Source organism: Phyllostomus discolor, chromosome 10, assembly GCF_004126475.2.
Source record: "Phyllostomus discolor isolate MPI-MPIP mPhyDis1 chromosome 10, mPhyDis1.pri.v3, whole genome shotgun sequence".
In the NCBI taxonomy this organism is placed as follows: domain Eukaryota; kingdom Metazoa; phylum Chordata; class Mammalia; order Chiroptera; family Phyllostomidae; genus Phyllostomus; species Phyllostomus discolor.
Genome location: NC_040912.2, coordinates 80,025,162 through 80,039,940, shown reverse-complemented (window position 1 = coordinate 80,039,940; position 14,779 = coordinate 80,025,162). Strand labels below are relative to the sequence as shown.

The 14,779-nt window shown below is 56.3% G+C and overlaps 1 protein-coding gene across 1 annotated transcript; it reads left to right on the top strand.

Moving 5' to 3' along the window:
- Positions 1 to 1,445: 1,445 nt before the first annotated feature.
- AKR1B1 (aldo-keto reductase family 1 member B) lies at positions 1,446 to 14,134 on the top strand. Its single transcript, XM_028525660.2, has 10 exons — positions 1,446 to 1,601; positions 5,367 to 5,534; positions 6,206 to 6,322; positions 7,330 to 7,407; positions 7,926 to 8,048; positions 8,572 to 8,678; positions 9,003 to 9,084; positions 9,678 to 9,761; positions 11,523 to 11,605; positions 13,747 to 14,134. Exons 1-10 carry the CDS (start codon positions 1,536 to 1,538, stop codon positions 13,787 to 13,789), a joined length of 951 nt encoding a protein of 316 aa, XP_028381461.1. The 5' UTR covers positions 1,446 to 1,535; the 3' UTR covers positions 13,790 to 14,134.
- Positions 14,135 to 14,779: the final 645 nt, after the last annotated feature.

Below are 14,779 nucleotides of genomic sequence, written 5' to 3'. Positions count from 1 at the left end.
CCGCTTTTTAGAGAGTTATGAGTTCTAGAAACCATCCTAGAAACTGCAACAAAGCCCTTCATCACGAGACCATGTCCCTAACAATGACCCCTCTGTGTATACCACCCTGATCAGTTAAGGTGTATTATTTTCAAAAAAGGCTAGCCCTTTGGACAGCGGCCTCCGTGTCGCCAGGGATCTCATGAATGAAGAGCAGTGGCTTGCTGCTGTTTTACCAGAAGCCAAGTTCCCCAGCTTCAGGGTTCAATTAAATTCTATTATTTGGGGACCAATAGCATCGGAATTTGCCTACTAACAAGAGTTTTTGTAAAAATCAAATGGAAAAATATCTGGTTGTGTATAAAATTTTCCTAAAGGGCACTTTTTAGAAATCACTAAGTGGAAAATCACCAGAATAGAGTTTTGGGAGGTCTGGTTCCTGAGTCATTACCAGGCAGGTATAGTTCTCAATGTTGCACGGTTAGGGGAAAGATTGGAGGGTGATGGAGCAGAAAGAGCAGGTCTGGGGTAGGGTAGGGCACCATGGGTAGAGATGGTTGGAAAGAAACCAAAATTATTTTCAAAGGTCTTCCAGGAGCTTCCTTTTGGCTACTTTGGAAAATAATATATCTTCTTAAGGCAGAATGGAAAGAAGTCGTACCTGCCAATTAGGGCTGGTCGATTTATTATTTAACACGTCTTAATTTGAGGTATGCGAATCTACAATATGAAAGCTAACTTTTCTTTTGTGGCTTTCTGCCCATTCACTCTTCTCAAGTTTTGCTAAATTGTCGGATTGAAACTTGCTGCTCTGAGACAGTCTCACTTCCTCAAGATTGACTCATCTTCTGTGTGTGCTGGATCAAGTTCATAAAAACTTCTTAACCTGCAGCGATACTGCCTTTTGGAGGAAGGCTTGCTGAACCAAACACAGCTCGCACCTGGGGTGGGGGTGCGAAGATAGCCCCAAGAGCTATATACAGGCTGGGCAAACCCAAACCTCCAGAATGTGTTCTGCAATAAAATTGCGCGCCATTTCTCTTATAGGCACCTTCCTAAGAGCTAAAATGTACCTACAGTCGATCTGATTTGTACAAATTAACGACAGGTCATTTGTCAAATTCTCAAAGAGCGTGAAACTGGGCTTGGACAACAAACAAGTCTATCTCCCTCCCGCCTATAAAAAACCAAAACCAAAACCAAACAAAAACCCCTCCTTCCTGGGCTGCTTTGCCTATTTGTAGGATATCTGTTACTTTTGTTTGTTACGTTCGCGTTTCCAAGAGCCACCGCCATTGGCGAGGTCCTCCAAGCTGCCCGGGGCGGGGGTAACCATTCCAGCATTGAGATTTCGGCCCCGCTAGGACCTAGTGGAAGGAGCGTCTCAGCCCCGCTAGCAGGGTCCACGAGGGCTAGCCAATCAGAAGCCGCCTTTGCACAGCTAGCGGCCAATCGTGCCCGCCCTTGCTGCGTGCAGTACGGGTTATTTAAAGGTGTGCGCTGGCGCCAAGCAGTCGTGGTCCTTGAGTCTGTCTGGTTTGTGTAACGCTGCGGACATGGCTAGCCACATCGTGCTCTACAACGGCGCCAAGATGCCCACGGTGGGCCTGGGGACCTGGAAGGTAGGTTTGGCAGAGATAGCGTCCTGCTGCTCTCTTCGGCCTCCGTGCAGTTTAGGGCGGGGAGGGACCTGGAGTGACTCTCCGCCTGGACGTCCGGCCTCCAAGGAGCCACACTTGGGCATTCCTGGCCGAGGGCTGGCTCTGGTCGGCGTGGAAGGCTCCGGGGCGCCAAGGTGGGCCCTGCAGGCGGGCAGGGGGAAGGGGTGGTTGGGAGCTCTGCGGAAGGCCCCGGGAAGGCCGACTCTGGAGACAGTTGTTGGGTTTGGTCCCCAGGCCACACTTTGAATCCGATCCCAGCTGGGAGAATACGAAAAGGGACCGAAGGTTAGGTGGGCTTCCCAGACCCCCACCGCTCCGGTCCCAGGGTTGGAGAGCCGGAGATGGATCTGGAAGATTTGGGGGGGGGGGGCGGGGGCGGCATTGTGCGCTGGCATTCACTGGTGGTGCAGCCCCTTTATTTATTTATTTTTTTCCAAATAGTTTGTCCTTAATCGGTTCCGTTTTTCTCTCTAAGGGAATAAGCGTCTACAGGTAAGCCCAGAGACTGCAGGTAATTAAATTAGGTGGCTCGAGTTTGCCCAGAACGCATCCATTTCCACATCCCCAGACGCGCAGCGCTGAGCCGAACCCTTTGGCTGGGCGTGTTGCTTTCGAATGCCGTGGGAACTCCGCAGAGAATCTGTGCCCCTGGCGGTTACCGCCTGCCCGTGGAAAACTCAGCAGGCATCAGTATTCAAACTGGCTCCAGAAACCTTATCGCCACTTAAATCTCTTAACTCACAGCATCCCCAAGAAGTGGTGAGGAGTAAAATGCGTAGCCTGACTGTCTGAGAATTAGGGGGCACAGAGGGTGGTTATTATGGGCCCCAGGGGAAAACCCAGTATTTTTAAGCCATTTATAAGGTCTGTTCAGGTATTATATACTACGTCCCACAGCTGTGACCCAGGTTTTGCCACCAGATTTGACTGTGGGCCTGGGCCTTGGTATTTAGAGACGGGTGGGGTGGGGGAAGAGACAGGATTGACTTGCACCCCTGCAGGGCTTTGAAATAGAGCAGAAGGTGGTGCTCACCTCTACCCTAAAACCGGCAGTTGAAAGTCGGTAAATACAAAGTGAATAAGAAAAGGTTCCCAGAGTTGCCTCATGTGGAAAATATTTCATGGCCAAAGTGGTCGGAATGTTAGTTATTCTGCATTCCCTTCAGAAATTTAATGGTCACCCTCAGGGTGTAATTGGATTATGGCCGTGAGGCTGAGTTAAATTCCATCAGTGGCAGGTTATTCTCTCGGAATGGATGTGAAAAGACGTTTTCTTGGCAATGCCGACTTACAGTTTCTATCAGAATGACGGAGCCCACAGACGCACGCACAGAACCGTAACCAAGGTCCATGGAACCATCCTTAGCCTTGCCAGGTGGGGTGTGTTCTGAACTTTTTGTGTTCCCTGTGTTCAGAAAGCGTGGTCTTGACCTTAGGCCCCTCATTTGAAAATCACTACTGTCCCGTAAATAAGGAGTAAAAAATTGATAAAAGTTCATCATCCACCTGCGCACATAACACCTTGCAAAGCTATGTATTTATCTAAAATAATGCAACATCCGTGTGTTTAGCTCATTTCTGCAGGTGAAGTTCATTGAGGGCTAGAGGGGTTGTCTGCTTTGTTCGAGTGTATTCCCAGCGCTTCTCACGGTGCCTGGTAAATAGTAGGTACTCAAAGAGTAGATATTGCATTGGGGGAAAAGGAAAGTAAGATAACTTCAGACTTCGGGCGTGAGGTGGAGAGGTGAGGTCTGTCCTGAGTTGTGTGGTGACAGGATGAGGGTGGGCTCCGTGAAGCCGACGATGGAAGGCATGGCCCTCCTTCACAGAGGCTGGACAAGAGACAGGTTGGCCCCAATCCCATTCGCTTATCTTCGTGAGGACCGTGGGAGACTGCGAGTGGGTGCGGCTCCTTGTCCCCACGTGTCTTTCATGTCCTGGGGACTGTGTTGTCCCGTTCAGACTGTTCTCGGAGTCTGAGCTCTTCTGGTTCCAAGGACCAGGCTAGCCAACTTAAACCGAAGCAGACAAAAGAAAAAAAAAGTTTGTTTGAAGTGGCGATTCGTTGATCGTAGAATGGCCTCTGGCGTACCAGACTCGGGTGTAAGGGTGACCCTCACCTGTTCCTCACTCCCACTTCCCTCCAGCATCAGCAGCTCCTGGCTCATCTCCCAGCAGAAGGAGATGGTGTTGGTGCCAACTTAAGGCCAAAGATGGACTCTCGTGGACCTGGCTGGGGTCATGTCTCTGCACTGATACCAGCCACTGGCAGATACCAGGCCTGAGAAATGTGCCCACCCTCTGCCTAAGGAGCTAGGCTGGCACAGTACAGGGCCCTGCAGAGAACGTCAGGGTTCCATTAAGTCTGAAGAAAGCCAAAGGCGTGCTGGGCAGTTTCCCCCACCTGGGTCCCTCGCTTGTTCTCTTTCTTGGGAAGGGGTGTGCCCTGCCCTCACTGCTCACGTCAGCGACAGTCGTGTCTAGTACGCCACAGAGAGGCCATGGTGGTTAATGTCGACTGCTCTGCTCTGCCCCTTCAGCCACGCAGGGCAGGGAAGGCCACAGGTACAGTGCCATCGGTCCTCCAGGGAAGAGGAGATTGCTAGATCACCTGAAGTTACTCCTTGGTCTAACACCTGAGTTAGCATCGCCACCCCGCCTCCCTGCTCCCTGCACAGTGGCGAGCAAGCTTGGGGCACTGTCAGGTCACGCTCTGATTCCCACGGCTCCCTGTCCTGCCCCCATCGCCTCCTGACTCTCAGCGCCTGTTCCCGACAGCTGACAGACACCCAGAGAGCAGATGTCTGCAGCTGTGGACGACCCTGGGGAGTTTTCCTGTCCGTTCTCGCCTACCCCCACGCCCCCAGAGGAATGCGTACTGCCGTGGGTCTATAGGATGTTGCACACACATTTACTTGTCCCCTCTCTGGTCCGAGCAGGGGAGGGAGGGAGGGTCTGCAGTTCATCTGGGTGGAGCTCAACAGCCGTGCAGACACTCCTTCCTCCTCGACAGCCGGCTCCCCACACCTGTGCCAGGCTCCCCACACCTGTGCCAGTCACTCAGCGGGTTTGGGCGCAGCCAGCCAGGCAGCCAGCCAGCTCTTTTGTAACTGACTGCAAACCATATGGTGCTTTTCCAAGTTTCTGGTGGAGTGAGTGAGACTCGACACCCAGGTCTTTGAATCTGTATCAGTAGTATTCTTGACTTTGTCATAATGTCCCAGAACTGCTTTTAGAAACAAAGGATTCTTGACGTCCGCATCCATGCGCACAGAGAGAGAAAGGAAAGCACAGGTGTTCCCTGAAACCAAGTGGGAACTGGGTAAACATTTATGGCGCTTTTTGAAATATTCTGGGCTGCTGGAAGGAAATGGTGTCCCTTATTGTCTTGGGACCCTAATAGGTTCAGATAGTGGGGGATTTTTTGTACAGCGGTTTGTAAATCAACAGATGTGAAGAACAAGGAAGTGAATGTCTTTGCACATCTTTAAGGTGATCTGTGCTGCTTTTAAGTCGTCCGGTGACCCTGAAATGAGTCAATGTGGCACTTCACCTCCTTCTGCCTGAGGGCAAGGAGTTCGACTCCGCCTCGGAGGCCGGCTGAGCCAGAGCTGGTGCCTCAGTGCGGAGTGCCAGGCGCCCTCTGGCCTCCTTCCTGAGCTGTGGGCAAACCCCATCTTCTGTTTCATTGGGGGTTTTAACCCCATGCCTTCTGTGTCCTTTCAGTCCCCTCCAGGCAAAGTGACGGAAGCAGTGAAGGTGGCGATCGGCCTTGGGTACCGCCACATCGACTGTGCCCACGTGTACCAGAACGAGAATGAGGTGGGCGTGGCCATCCAGGAGAAGATCAAGGAGCAGGTGGTGAAGCGCGAAGACCTCTTCATCGTCAGCAAGGTGCGGCTCTCGGGAGCCGGGGGTGGAGGGTTCGAGTTCATGGTTGTTTGTTGGCGGCAGCAGCCTGGGAGCTGAGGCCGTACTCTGGAGCCTCTCTGTATAGCTGCAGTTACCGCTGTTGGCTGGAAGCCTCGGGGGGCACCCCAGGGCGCCCCCGTCCTCGGCTGTCTATCGGAGGATGGTCGTTCCACCTGGACCCCTTGCTGAAGAGGCTGAGGGCGGGGGTTGGGTTGGTGCTTTCTTTCCAGGACTTACCCTGAGGGTGGGACTGGGTTCGCAGCTAAGAGTAGATCTTTGCTGCTGGCCACCGCCTTTTACCTGGAGGCTGTCGGTACCCAGAGAACACCTGGCCAGAGGGCCTCTCAGGGAAAACAGCCCTGAGAACTCACATGCAGGACCAGGGCTGGTGCTGTTCTGTCCGTTCCATTTTATGCCTTTAGTTTGGTCCTTCTGAGAGGTATCTTGGACCTGATTGTCCTGAGTTCCTTCGGGGAGTTGGGATCCCCACCCTGAGGTGGCGTCTCCTTCACCACTGTGTCCAGCGTCACGGTGACGTGGGCGGGTGGGTGGTGAGAGGGAAGCGCTTCCTCTGGCTCCAGGCCGTCTGGCTCCCGGCGGGGAAACCGCCTCCTGCATGGCGGTGATGAGCTGTGTTCTCTCGCTGCCTTCAGCTGTGGTCCACATACCACGAGAAACACCTGGTGAAAGGAGCCTGCAAGAAGACGCTCAGCGACCTGAAGCTGGACTACCTGGACCTCTACCTTATTCACTGGCCCGTCAGTTTCAAGGTATGGGGCCCAGGGCTCGGGTGTGGCTGGGGGCATGCAGGGCCCCTCTGCTGGCAGGTGACAGGTGGGTACACACTCTGTGTGGTGTTACTGCTCGCGCCGCAGTCCCCAGGCCAGTGGCAGGGACCTCACCCCACCGCCTGTCTCGGCCCCCCACGCCGCCCCGGCTTTGAGTCCAAACCCCAGTGACTCAGCTGTACACACTAGAGTTTGAGGAGCCTGCACTGGGTCAGCTGGGGAGTGCACGGGGTACATATAACCTTGGGACAGCAAACGTGGTTCCCGTGACACTTATGCCCTTGGCCATGGGCGTTGGCAGTTCTCCCCACCCTGCCCGGAGGCACGCACACACGTACACACTCCTGTCCCATACCTGTGTGTGTGTGTGTATACACGTTCCCTCATTCCACACGCATGCCTCGTCCTGCGGAGGCCTGGTGCACACCCCCGGGCAGTGTCACCCTGGACTGCAGGAGTCTCACGTGCCTACGTCCTTTGCCTCCTTTCCAGCTACGGGCTCAGTGCTCCGCTTGTTAGCCGGGGCGGGGGGAGTGTGAGTTGGACCCCACAGCGGTATTTCGTTGCGCTGCATGGTGTCAGGGCCCAACTTTCATCTTTTGTATTTCGTGAGAAGCCAGTGAGGCCTGGTGAGGCGATGGCCCCGTAGGCTGGTGACCCAGCCAGGATGCGGGCCCCACGGTCCTGGCCCGAGTCCTTCCTCTGTCCACACACTGCCGTCTGTGGCGGGTTTGTCCTGCTGACCGAGAATGAGCCACTTCCATCTGACGGTCAGCAGAGACCCCTCTTTCCGAACGCGTGTGGGGCTTCAGCCATCGTCTGCCTGTTCCTTTCTCCCACCGGCCCAGATTTGCCCTAGGTTATCTTCTAAACACTCAGCCAGCTCTTGTAGTCTAGGGTACTGTTAAAACTTGGCTTTCAAAGATGCAGGCCCCCAGCACAGCTGGGAAGGGCCCTGACTGACCACTGGCGTTTGATTGCAATGACAGCCCGGGAGCGACCTCTTCCCGCTGGATTCGAAAGGCAGCGTGATTTCCTCCGACGCCGACTTTTTGGACACGTGGGAGGTAAGGCCGTCCCTGATGTGGCTGTGGTCTCCTTCAGTGCTGGTTCCCGGTGGTCCTTGCGAGGAGGGGACAGGTGTGAGTTCTGCCGCTTCCTGTACTGCGTGTTGTTGTTCTGCTACTGTGTTGTTTGGGTTTTTTTAATCCTCACCCGAGGACATGCTTGTCGTTTAGAGAGTGGGGAAGGGAGGGAGAGCGGGAGGGAGACAGACATCAGTGTGAGAGACGAACATCAGTTGGTTGCCTCTTGTATAAGCCCTGACCAGGAATTGAACCCACGACCTTTGGGTTTACTGGACGACGCTCCAACCAACTGAGCCACACTGGCCAGGGCTCTGCCACCATTTCTGCTCTCCCTGTCCGTTTAAGCCAGCCTGGCGTCTGCCTTTGTGTCTCTGGCTTCTCAAAGGTCTGACTCTGGCACCGGAGACTCAGGGTGGGGCTGATGCCAGAGATGCTCCTGACCCCGTCCTGTGGGGCACCGGGCAGGTGTGAGCGAGCAGGCCCCCTTTTGTCCTTAGGCCATGGAAGAGCTGGTGGACGAAGGGCTGGTGAAAACCATCGGCATCTCCAACTTCAACCATCTCCAGATCGAGAAGCTCTTAAACAAACCTGGCTTAAAGTACAAGCCGGCAGTTAACCAGGTACACACCCAGTAGGGAAGCTGGTGGGCACGACAGGCACTTGGTGCTCCCCATTCTGCAGGTACTTCTCGTTCATGTCCCCCCGGGGTGGGGGGTGGGGCGGTAGCCAGGGGCCAGGTCCTGGGCACTGGTGACGCCCTCAGTTGGGATTCAGCAGGACAGCGGCACGCCTGGGAGCGCAGCTTATGGGAGGGGAGGGTTTGAGCCGGGCTTGTGGGGCCTGGGTCTCACAGCAGCCTGTGGACGTTGAGACCCTCAGACGTGCCACCGGTGACGTGGTCAAAGCCAGAAAAACCCCTGAGGGCCCACAGCCATGGTTCATCGGTGCCAAGGTTATTCTTGCTCACGTCAAGGACACGAGCTGGGGGACGTAGCTGCCGTCACGGCTTATCTGGGAGATAGGACGCTGGTCACACGTGGTTTCCTGTCTGGTGGGGGCCGGGACGTGGTGTGGGGAGCCCCGCTCTGTGTGCCGTCGTCACCGGCACCCTGGGCTACAGCAGCCTCCCGTTCCCACCTGCAGATCGAGTGCCACCCGTACCTCACTCAGGAGAAGCTCATCCAGTACTGCAACTCCAAGGGCATTGTGGTGACCGCCTACAGTCCCCTGGGCTCTCCGGACAGGCCCTGGTGAGTGGCCACGGACCACGCTTTCTGTCAGCTGGGGAAGATTAGAAATGGGCGAAGAGGAGAAAACTTCAGTGCAGAGGAAAGTGGCTCTGGGGCTAATTTACAGACCTTCCCACGAGCCTTGTTGTTGGGTTTCCTGGCTGGCGTTGCTGGTAGGAAGAGGCCCACTCTTTTCCCGAAGGGTTGGGGGTCCACAGCCAAGCTCCGAGTCAGGAGGAGATGGGCGGGCCGCCCTCGGAGGGGGATGAAGTTAGGGTTGGGGCACCGGCTCTTCTGAGTGGCAGCGCCGATGGTTGCTCACACGGGCCCTCTTTCTGCCTCCAGGGCCAAGCCTGAGGACCCTTCCCTGCTGGACGATCCCAAGATCAAAGCCATAGCTGACAAGTACAATAAAACCACAGCCCAGGTACGGCCACCTCCAGGCGCTTCTGACTGTCCCCAGAACTGCGTTCATGGTGGTCCCAGTGAGCCGGGAGGGGGAGGTGACTGAGCCCTGTCCAGCCCTCCTGGAAGTGTGTCCTGGGGTTCTGGGGTGTGTAGTAGACAGGACACTGAGTGGGGAGTTAAAATGCCTCCCTGTGCGGCCTGGGAATGATAGTGCCGGCCCACCACCCTCCCAGGCTGCTGCAAGGGGCAGCCGCTGCTCTGTAGGTGAAGGCACATCTCTGTGCTCCTAGCAAAGCTCTCGTCAGCTGCATGGACACGCTGCCGTCCTCCTAGCGGCAGAAGGAGTGCCTGGTCTGTGGGCTGTGTCCTCGAGGGCAGGACGCCTGGGAGACACCGAAGTGTGCGTGGCGTGGTGGCTGGGAGCAGGGCTCTGGGGTCAGACCTTGAGAGCCACCCTCCCTGCCGCTGGGCGAGAGCCTGACATCTCTGAGCCTTGCCTTTCTCATAGGAAGTTCTGGAATTTCCTGCCTCTGGTTACTGAGAACAGGAGATTCAGTGGGGTGATGGCGTAGGGTTCTTGGTGTGCTCACGCACTCGGCAATCTGCTCGCAGGTTCTGATCCGGTTCCCCGTGCAGAGGAACTTGGTCGTGATCCCCAAGTCGGTGACACCGGAACGCATTGCCGAGAACTTCCAGGTGAGGGACCAGCTGGCTGCCCTGGTTTTGCTCAGGGGAGGAGGATGGGGGTGGGGTGGGTAGGACGCTTCCTAGGGTCTCGTGCTGTCCCTGCCATGTTGTGTGGGGGCCCCCACCCTCTGTCATGTCTGGGTCAGGGAGCCACCCTCAGCAGGCAGCAGTGAGCACGCCTTGGACCCAGGACAGTGGCTCTTCCTAGGTGGAGGCACTGGTTCGGGGTGGGCCCCGTGCCTCAGTTTACCCCCCTGTGCATGCACACTCCTGCGGAGGCTCCTCAGTGACTCGGTGTTCGCCCTGAGAAATGTGCGTGAGTGATGCTGGGTTTGCAGCAGGACTTGGTGAGGTACCTCAGCTTCCCCGACTGTAAAATGACAATTTCAAGGGTTGTCATGCAGATTGAAACCGTACATCACAGGGCTTCACAGACCGTGCTTGGCACCCTAGTCAGCACCCAGGAACGCTGCTGTGCTGCTGACAGACTGTGGTCTGCGAAGTCCCTGCAGGCCATTCCTGCCCACCCCTCCTGCCAAGACCCTGTTGCACGGTGGGCGGAGCAGCAGGGCTGGTGTCAGGGCACCCCCCAAGCAGATCGGCCAGCCTGGCATCACACCCTCCCCCCCCCCCCCACTGCTGACGCAGGTCTGAGGGAGTGGAGCTGCTCCGGGAGAGGCCTGTGTGTGTGCTCCCCGAGCACAGCGGCTCCACCGCGGCCACACAGTCCTCACCCAGGCTCTGGTCTCCAGCAGCTGTTGGCACAGTGAACAGCTGGTTTTGCAAGTTCACGGCTGTGGCTGTGACACATGCCATTAGTCACTTGGGAGACTGAGGGCGGGGTCTGGGGAGGTGGGGAGGAGATTATTGGTGGGGGGGAGAACTTTCTCCTTCCCTCAGAGGTTCCGACTGTTGGAGATGAAGCGGTAAAACCGTGACCACTATGGGAAACACATTGTGCTCGAGTTGGATCCTTTTATTTCGTGCGTGTGGTTCTTTCAAGGCGTTAGGAAGGAAGAATTTTGAAATGACGAATGTCATAGAGCTGACATTTTACTTGCACTTCTTAGAGTGCAGTCCTTGCACAGTTTTGCACAGCTGTAATCACAGAGCCTGCGGCAGGCTTTCTTCTTGCACGTTCTGTGACCCTCCCGGGTGCTGAGGGCGCTGCGTGTGGCCGGCCCTCCTGGTCTCGCTGGGTGCGGCTCAGGGCCTGCCCGCTGGCCTCTGTGCTGGCCACATCTCCCTTGCGACCGTGGTCTTCACGTAGATTGTCCTCCCACTACACCATCTCGCTCTCACTGTCCAAACCTTAGCTGGTCTGGGCCCTGCATCAGACCCTCTGGCTGCGGCCTTCAGTTCCCCAGCCCGGCTTCACGCGGGACCCCATGGGTGCCCCTCGCGCTCCGAGTGGCACAGCTGTGGTGCTCCCTTTGCTTCCTTGGGAACTGAGACCCGTCCTGCCCGTGCTTGTGTTCCCTGGTGCCGAGCACAGCAGAAGTGCCTGGTAGTGAGTGGTCTTGGAGTGAACTAAGTGGAGTAAAAAGTATGACTTTGCTGGGAGGCTCTGGAAGGGACAGACTGTTCCCAGTGTCTCAGGTGGCACCGAGCCGAAACCTGGGCCTCCTCGGGGCAGTCGCTGCACTGTGTCTGAGTTCAGCCTCCCTCCCTCCCCTCCCCACTCAGGCAGCCTCTCCTCCACGGCCCGCACGGGGCTGCTGGGTGCCTCGTGTTTGCGCTTAGTGCTCATCGGACGCCTTTTCTTCCTAGGTCTTCGACTTCGAGCTGAGCAGCGAGGACATGGCCACCTTACTCAGCTACAACAGGAACTGGAGGGTCTGTGCCTTGGTGAGGTGAGTGGGCCCGGGCGCGCATCGGGTGCTGCAGTGCGATGGCCTGAGTCCCAAAGGCCTCGGGCACAAGTCCTGCTCTCTCGGCCATTCTCACTTGTGTTCTCAGACGTGAGCAGGCAGGAACGTTTTGTCCTGTGTCAGCTGAGCCGCACCCAGCCCCGGGGAGGATGCTAAGGCATCTGTTTGCTTTAGTATCTTCTCATCCCCCAACGAGGAGCATGGTTGGTTTGACCTGCAGTAACCTTGTATGTTAGCGTTCAACTTCCAAATCTTACTGTAGATGAACACCAAAGGCTCCTGGGTGGTTCCTGTCCCACCTTCCTGGGAGGACACGCCCGTGACTCGGATAATGACTGTAATGAAAGGGGCTAGGTAGGAAGCACGGTGCTCGGGGCCCGAGATCACCGCTGTTCTGGCACCGACACTGGACTCCAAGGAAGTCACTCGGCCCCTCTGACTGGCAGAGCCGCCCGCGGGCTCTCCCGCTGCACCTTTGCTGGCTCCCTGTGTTCCTTCTGCCTTGGAGTTGGAACCTGAGGCAGGTGATAGGAAGGCCGTTGATTTTCTTCTCCTGCCCGTGCAGCAGCTGAAGCTCAAGGCTCATTCTCTGCTTTCAGGAAGAAACATCCCATTTTCCGGGGGAGACAGAGAATCTTCTCTCTCTGTTTTTATCATCTGCGCTCTTTGCTGGTTTCTGCTCTCTCTCCTTAGTTGTTAGTTACTCTTCTAAGCAAAATGTGGACCCTCCCTGAGACAGGGCGGGCACTAGCTTTCTCTTCCCAGCCTCTGGGCTCTCTCTGTTCCGCTCAGAGTTTAACCTGCTGGTGGTGTTCGCCACCGCCCCAGGCAGATGGCCACCAGCCGTGCCTCTTGGACGGTAACCCCCGTCGTCAGGTGTGAACGTGCTCGTGAGCAGGTTGTCATCTGTCACACCAGGGCCTCGGATTCCAAAGAGGCCACAGAGTTTATGGCTGGCAGCCCCAAACCAGGGCCCGCGCTGATGTCCCCGTGCATGTTACTGACACTGGGCTTTTAGACACTGAACCCGATTTTGGGTCTAATGGGCGAGGGGGAGAAGTGAATCTTCCGCCGAGCTACATCCGTTCTGCTTTGGGAATCTCCGAGTCATGCGTCCTTTCCAGTGCTCACGTGATGATTGAAGCTCCCGGGGCTGGCAGACCACAGGGCTTTTCTCACTGACTCCTTTATGTGAAGACCTCCTCTGCTCTGCAGACAGTGGTTTTGGAAACCACTGTCACGTGATTCTGTGGGGTGCCGATGTTCGGTGGGGGTGGTGGGGCTTCAGCGGGGAGGGAGAGGCTGTCTCCAACACCCAGGAAGCTTTTTGGAAGTGTACACACACGTACACATTACCTGTTTGGCTGAGGTACTCAGCTCCTGTTGCTAATGGCATGTGGTATTTATATACTTCAGGTTTGATGAAATGCAAAAAAAAAAAAAAAAGGCAGACCATGGGGAACTTCCTGAATGGTTCTGAATTTTTGAATAAGAGTTCAATGTCCCAGCCTGGGTTCGCCCTGGGCCCCCCCCACACTCTGCCTAGCCAGTTCTTCCAACACTATTGCCATTACGTCCCCAGCACAGGCTGCTGGCCTGCCCTACCTGATGGGGCTGTGGACCGAGGCAGACGTGCCTGCAGCTCTCCGGCCCCAGGTCCATGCCCAGCCTGTCCCTTCCCCTGTGTTTCTTTGATCAAGTCCTCAACCACTCCACCAGGTCCCCTTCAGCTCCCGCCGCTACCAGGAGACTCCTGGAGGTGACTGTGCCCTGTCTCTGTGGGTACGCGGAGCACTTTCTGTCACATGCGCAGGCTCCTAACATCTCTCCTGTTGTCACACACTTAATGTCAAGGCAGTAAGACATCCTCCAGTCCGGTCTGCTAGGCTGAGCTACCAGGAGGCAGGAATTGTGTTTTGCTGCCCTGGGCACTCCGGGCGCAGTGCTGGGCACGCAGGAAGGTGGCGTCCGACATGCACAGGCCAGTCCCGGAGGGCCCGGGCAGCTGCCTCACAGGCCTTTCTTTCTACCTGCAGTGAGACACTTGCCGTTTGTGTCTTTTTGTAGTATATTACAGTTGAAATCTCTTGAGAAGCTAATGTGTTCCTTTTTTCTCCCGACAGCTGTATCTCCCACAAGAATTACCCCTTCCACGAAGAGTTTTGAAGCCGTGGGGGCCTGCTCCTCCCCCGTGACCTGCTGCCTCCTCCTTCCTGTGCGTAGAGTAGTGTGGCCCGTGGCCCGTGGCAGTGGGCAGTCACCTGCAGACGAACCAGCACGGGCCTGGCCGGCTGGCCTGGGGTCCGAAGAATGTCCGAGTAGAGTCTGTTTCAGTTTCCTTTGCCCTTCTCGTCCCGCGAGGAAGCACAAGCTCGATACCCTTTCCCGAGTTGCATTTACACAGTGAAAACTAGTGCCACTAACGATGGGGCTTCGGCTGCTTGGAACCGGCCTCCCTTCAGCCAGCCTTCTCCTTGCCTCAAATAACAAGTACTCTTCTTGTGAGCCTGATGCTGTTTGTTTGGTTTGGTGTTCGTCAGAAATGACTCATCACCTCCTGTCCCGCTTGACCTTCATCCCATTGTCCCCCACAAAGCTGCCCATTCGACTCTGCAGCTCGAGGAGGACTTGGCACCTTCCTTTGGCGGGGGTGGGGAGGGGGAGTGGGGCTTGAGCCAGTATTTTGCCCATTTAGCTTTAGGGGGAGGGGTCTTACCTGGCTGCACATTGGAGTCGGCGGGGAAGTTGCCAGTGCTAGTGATGCCTGGCCCTCGTTGGCCATCTGGAGACGAGCCGGGACGTCTGGAGCCCGCTTGCCCCCAGGGGTTCTGATGTGCAGCCAAGATGAGAGCCACTGCTGAAGGGCCAAGCCAGGTTGTGAACCCGTTGGTCGTTTCACAAAGGACTTGATCGTCTGCTTACCTGTCAAAGCTGGAGTCCGGCTGACTGGGCAGCCCCCTCTGCTCACAAGGAAATGCTTTCGTGAGCTCATGGTCAAGAGTAGAGGCAAGAAGGGCAGCAACGCTTGGTGTCTCAGCTCGGGCTGCCGCACAGAACTCCGTGGATAGGGCGCCTCACACGACACACTGCTTTCTCACGGCTCCGCAGGCTGCAGGTCAGCTCGGTGCCGGTGCGGTCGGGCGCGGTGAGGGCCCA

What these genes read in the sequence shown, in the direction of transcription:
- AKR1B1 (XM_028525660.2), top strand. Translation starts at nt 1,536, where the DNA reads ATGGCTAGCCACATCGTGCTCTACAACGGCGCCAAGATGCCCACGGTG. An exon ending in ACTTTTTGGACACGTGGGAG is followed by an intron (nt 7,408 to 7,925) that starts GTAAGGCCGTCC and finishes TTTTGTCCTTAG; the next exon opens with GCCATGGAAGAGCTGGTGGA. An exon ending in GGCTCTCCGGACAGGCCCTG is followed by an intron (nt 8,679 to 9,002) that starts GTGAGTGGCCAC and finishes TTCTGCCTCCAG; the next exon opens with GGCCAAGCCTGAGGACCCTT.